This window comes from Nicotiana tomentosiformis, chromosome 10, assembly GCF_000390325.3.
Source record: "Nicotiana tomentosiformis chromosome 10, ASM39032v3, whole genome shotgun sequence".
NCBI lineage: Eukaryota > Viridiplantae > Streptophyta > Magnoliopsida > Solanales > Solanaceae > Nicotiana > Nicotiana tomentosiformis.
In genome coordinates, this window is record NC_090821.1 from 53,823,616 (window position 1) to 53,827,561 (window position 3,946).

At 41.3% G+C, this 3,946-nt stretch overlaps 1 protein-coding gene across 1 annotated transcript; it reads right to left on the bottom strand.

Moving 5' to 3' along the window:
• Positions 1-398: 398 nt before the first annotated feature.
• LOC104111704 (uncharacterized) lies at positions 399-2,672 on the bottom strand. The gene is made up of 3 exons (XM_009621458.1): positions 2,054-2,672; positions 989-1,861; positions 399-640 (listed from the first exon to the last, which is right to left on the bottom strand). The coding sequence occupies exons 1-3, from the start codon at positions 2,670-2,672 to the stop codon at positions 399-401; spliced, it is 1,734 nt and encodes a 577-aa protein (XP_009619753.1).
• Between the last annotated feature and the right edge of the window lie 1,274 nt (positions 2,673-3,946).

A 3,946-nucleotide genomic window follows, 5' to 3' on the forward strand; every position in this document is an offset into this window, starting at 1 on the left:
ACTTGAATATGTATTGATTAGTATGGCGGGGCCATGTCTCGACCTTTATGACATTTATGTATTCTTAGAGTCTTGTAGACATATGTCATATATATGAATACTTGTATGGCCATATTGGCCTTTGTTTTGAGTATACAAATGATCATGTCGGCCTTATAGGCTCGTATGTCACATGTATAAGTTTCTATATCATGTCGGGTCGTCATATGTCTAGTATTCCCTTATGTTTTATCCCCGTTATCTCATGACTGCCCTTCTGGCCCACTTACCCATGACGGTATGATAAGAAAGATATGTTACATTGGTACTCGGTTGTGTAAGGCACTGGGTGCCCGTCGCGGCCCTACGGTTTGGGTCGTGACACCTTTTTTCAAAACAACCTGTACAGGGTTGATCCATTAACTGCCAGAGATGGAAAATATTATGCTTGCATCCAGAAATTTGAGTATCTCTTTTTGAACCACCTCCTCAAGATTTTTGTTCAATTTGCGCTGGGGCTGCACCACCGGTTTACTCCTTTCTTCTAACAAGATCTTATGCATGCAGATTGTAGGGCTAATCCCATGAATATCGGCCATACTCCAACCGATTGCCTTTTTATGCTTCCGTAGTAACTCCACAAGCATGTGTTCCTGTTCACCTGTCAAATTAGTAGCAACAATCATAGGAAAATTGTTACTCTCCAAAAAAGCATATTTCAAATATATCGGGAGTACTTTCAATTCCAGCTTTGGCTTGCTCTTTTCTTTCTCCAATTCTTCTTCATCTACCACCTGGTTCTTATTTTCTAGTGCCTCAACTTATTCTTGATCTCCGGATCCTCATCATCTGTTTTGCTTGATTGACTAATGCATCTCTCTAGTGAGTCACCTACCAGCTTATCCAGTTTACGTTGTTCAGCTAACTCTCCCACCACATCTAGTTTGAGACAAGCATAGGCAGATGCCTCATCACATGGGTATTTCATCATTCTCTTCATTTGAAATACCACTTTTTCGTTTCCCACTCGTAGCATGAGTTGCCCCCTCATATATATCAAGAATAGCCCGGCCAGTGCAAAGGAATGGTCTCCCCATGATTAGAGGCACTTCCTTATTCTCTTCCATATCTACCACGATGAAGTCTACTGGGAAAACATATTTGTCCACCCTTACGAGGATGTCCTCAACTATGCCCTCTGGGATGATCGTGGTTTGATCAGCCAGTTGCAAGGATACTGGCACAGATTTGATCACTCCTAGCTCTCCTTCTAATTTCTTGAACATCGATAATGGCATCAAGTTAATGGATGCATCTGAATCGCACAAGCCTTTGTCAAACTTTTCGCTACCCAACGAGCAAGGTATAGTGAAACTACCAGGATCCCCACACTTCTTAGGAATTTTATTATGTATAATGGAACTGCAGTGGGCATTGAGTTTGACCACTTTCATTTCCTCGAGCTTCTTTTTGCTTGAGAGGATTTTCTTCAGGAATTTTGCATAGGCTGGTATCTGTGTGAACACCTCCGTGCACGGGATGTTCACATACAACTGTTTCAGCATCTCCAAGAATTTCCTAAAGCATTTGTCTAATTTCTCCCGCTTCATCTTTTGAGGAAAAGGTAACAATGGCATGTGCTTGCTTTCCTCAACTGCGTTGTTCACTTTCTGCTTATCAACATCCTTGTTGTTGACATTCTCCTTGGGCAAAGATTCACCGATTTTCTGTTCTTTAGCTATCTTGGTTGAGTTGATCTCCTTCTCGTCCCTTGGTTTTGCCTTTGGCTCTGCTAATGTTTTCCCACTCCAGAGAAACACAGCTTTGATTGTCTCTTTTGGATTCTTTTTAGTGTCTGCCGGCAAAGCCCCCGGCGCCCTTTCTGACAACAATGTTGCAAGCTACCCCATTTGTCTTTCCAGATTCCGGATGGTTGTGCCTTGCTCCCTGATAGCGGTCCCTTGAGTCTCAAGTTTCTCATCAGATTTATTTATAAATGCCTTCATTAGATCTTCTAAACCTGAGTTGTTGGGATGTGGAGGTTTGTATGGTTGCCTCTATTGAGTTTGGAAACCAGGAGGTCCTTGCACTGGTGCTCTGGGATTTTGCTTCTGCCATGAGTTCAAACTTCTAGTTGAAGAACTCCATGAGAACCCCGGATGTCTCTGTCCCATAGAATTGAAATTACCACCTCCTTGGTAGTTGCCTCTGTTGACGTTCCCCAAAGCGTTGACTTCCTCGGGTGTAGCTTGACACTCATGTGTCGGATGTCTCAATCCACAGATGTCACATCCCACATGTGATTGATTTTTCACCTGAACTAGCATCATTTGCTTGATGTCCTTATCCATAGCTGCAATTTGGTCCTGCATTGCTACCAAGGATTCTACTTGGTGCACCCCTACTAATCTTTTTTGGTCCCCTTGATTAGTGGACCATTGTTCTGCGTCTTCAGATAGTTCATTCAGAAGAGTGACAATCTCTTCAGGAGTCCTCTTCATCAGAGGGCCTACAACCGCACTATTCAGCAATCTCCTTGATGACAGGTTTAAATCATCCCAAAAGTCCTGGAGTTGCATCCATTGCTCCATTCCATTATGAGGGAACCTCCGCAATAGCTCCTTGAATCTTTTCCGTGCCTCGAACACTATCTCCCCATCACGTTGGCTGAAATTGTGAATTTCTTTCCTCATTCATCCAGTCTTAGCGGCAGAGAAATATTTTTCTAAGAACTTGGTCGTCATTTACTCCCACATACAGATTGACCCGTGGGAAGACTTCTCAACCACTGCTTTGCATCATCCTTAAGAGAGAGAACGGGGATGCTCTGAGGTAGATGGCATCATGTGATGCTCCATTGTAACGGAATATGTTCATAATTTCGTCGAAGTCCATCAAATGGTTGCTGGGATCTTCATTGGGTTTCCCTCTAAATATGCAATTATTCTGAATGGTCTAGATGACTCCATGTTTGAATTCAAAATTATTGGCATCAATGGGTGGGGGTCTCACACTATACTGTAGTTGGTTTTCAAATTCATCTTCTATCACGTTTCGATTGGGGTTGAACCTTCGCTCCCCATCGACCGTTTCATCCGCAATTCTGGCTGCTTTAGCTGCTAACCATGCTTCCCGTTGCTGAGCCGCCTCTCTCGCAGCTAGGTCCACTACCTCTTCGTTATTTACCATTGTATTTTGAGTTGAAGGCTGACCCAACAACAATCCACTGGATCCTTTCTCTCTTCTCAACTGCCTCAGGTGCTTGTCTAACTCTGGGTCGTATGGCACCAAGTCCTTTAAAGAGGATCGATTCATACACTGCTGAACTTAACCTGTTGCCTGCACACAGATGAGAAGAGCATTAAAAAGGAAAATAAAATAAAGTTGTTCTTGAATTAGCACTGTAAATTAATTTAAACACTATTAATCGTCAATCCCCGGCAACAACGCCAAAATTTGACGAGCGCAAAACCGGTGTAGAAAACATACACTCGCTAGTCAAAAATAGTTCCCCTACTAGCCATGCGTATCAAGCTACCCTTATCTCACCGCATGCGTTTCAACACTCAGACCTTATACCACCGCATGCGTATCAATATCACAATATATCATAATTTGCACCTCAAGTGCCCAAATATTTCAACTTGCCAAAATAAATTAATTACAAGAATATTTTTCACAATAAGGAGTTCACCGCTAAATCACAGTAAATACAAAAGTTTTCACAAAAGATTCAGCAAAATAATATCCATTATTTCCATAATACGGAGCTCACGGTCAATCATAATGAATACAAAAATATTCACAAAATATTCAGCAAAAATAATATTTCCACAAATTTAACATCAAATTATTAAATGTAAAAAACTTCATTTTTAATAATATTTAATTTAAGAAAATTCAACCTTCAAATAATGCACAGAATAAAAGAAAATAAAGTTTCAACTAACAGGTAAAAATAATTAGT

Excerpts from the sequence above, each read along its gene's own strand:
- LOC104111704 (XM_009621458.1), bottom strand. The coding sequence starts at position 2,672 with ATGAGGAAAGAAATTCACAATTTCAGCCAACGTGATGGGGAGATAGTG. Across the intron at positions 1,862-2,053 it reads ACCAGTGCAAGGACCTCCTG|AAAGGGCGCCGGGGGCTTTG; the intron begins GTTTCCAAACTC and ends CATTGTTGTCAG. Across the intron at positions 641-988 it reads GAGTGGGAAACGAAAAAGTG|GTGAACAGGAACACATGCTT; the intron begins GTATTTCAAATG and ends CTAATTTGACAG.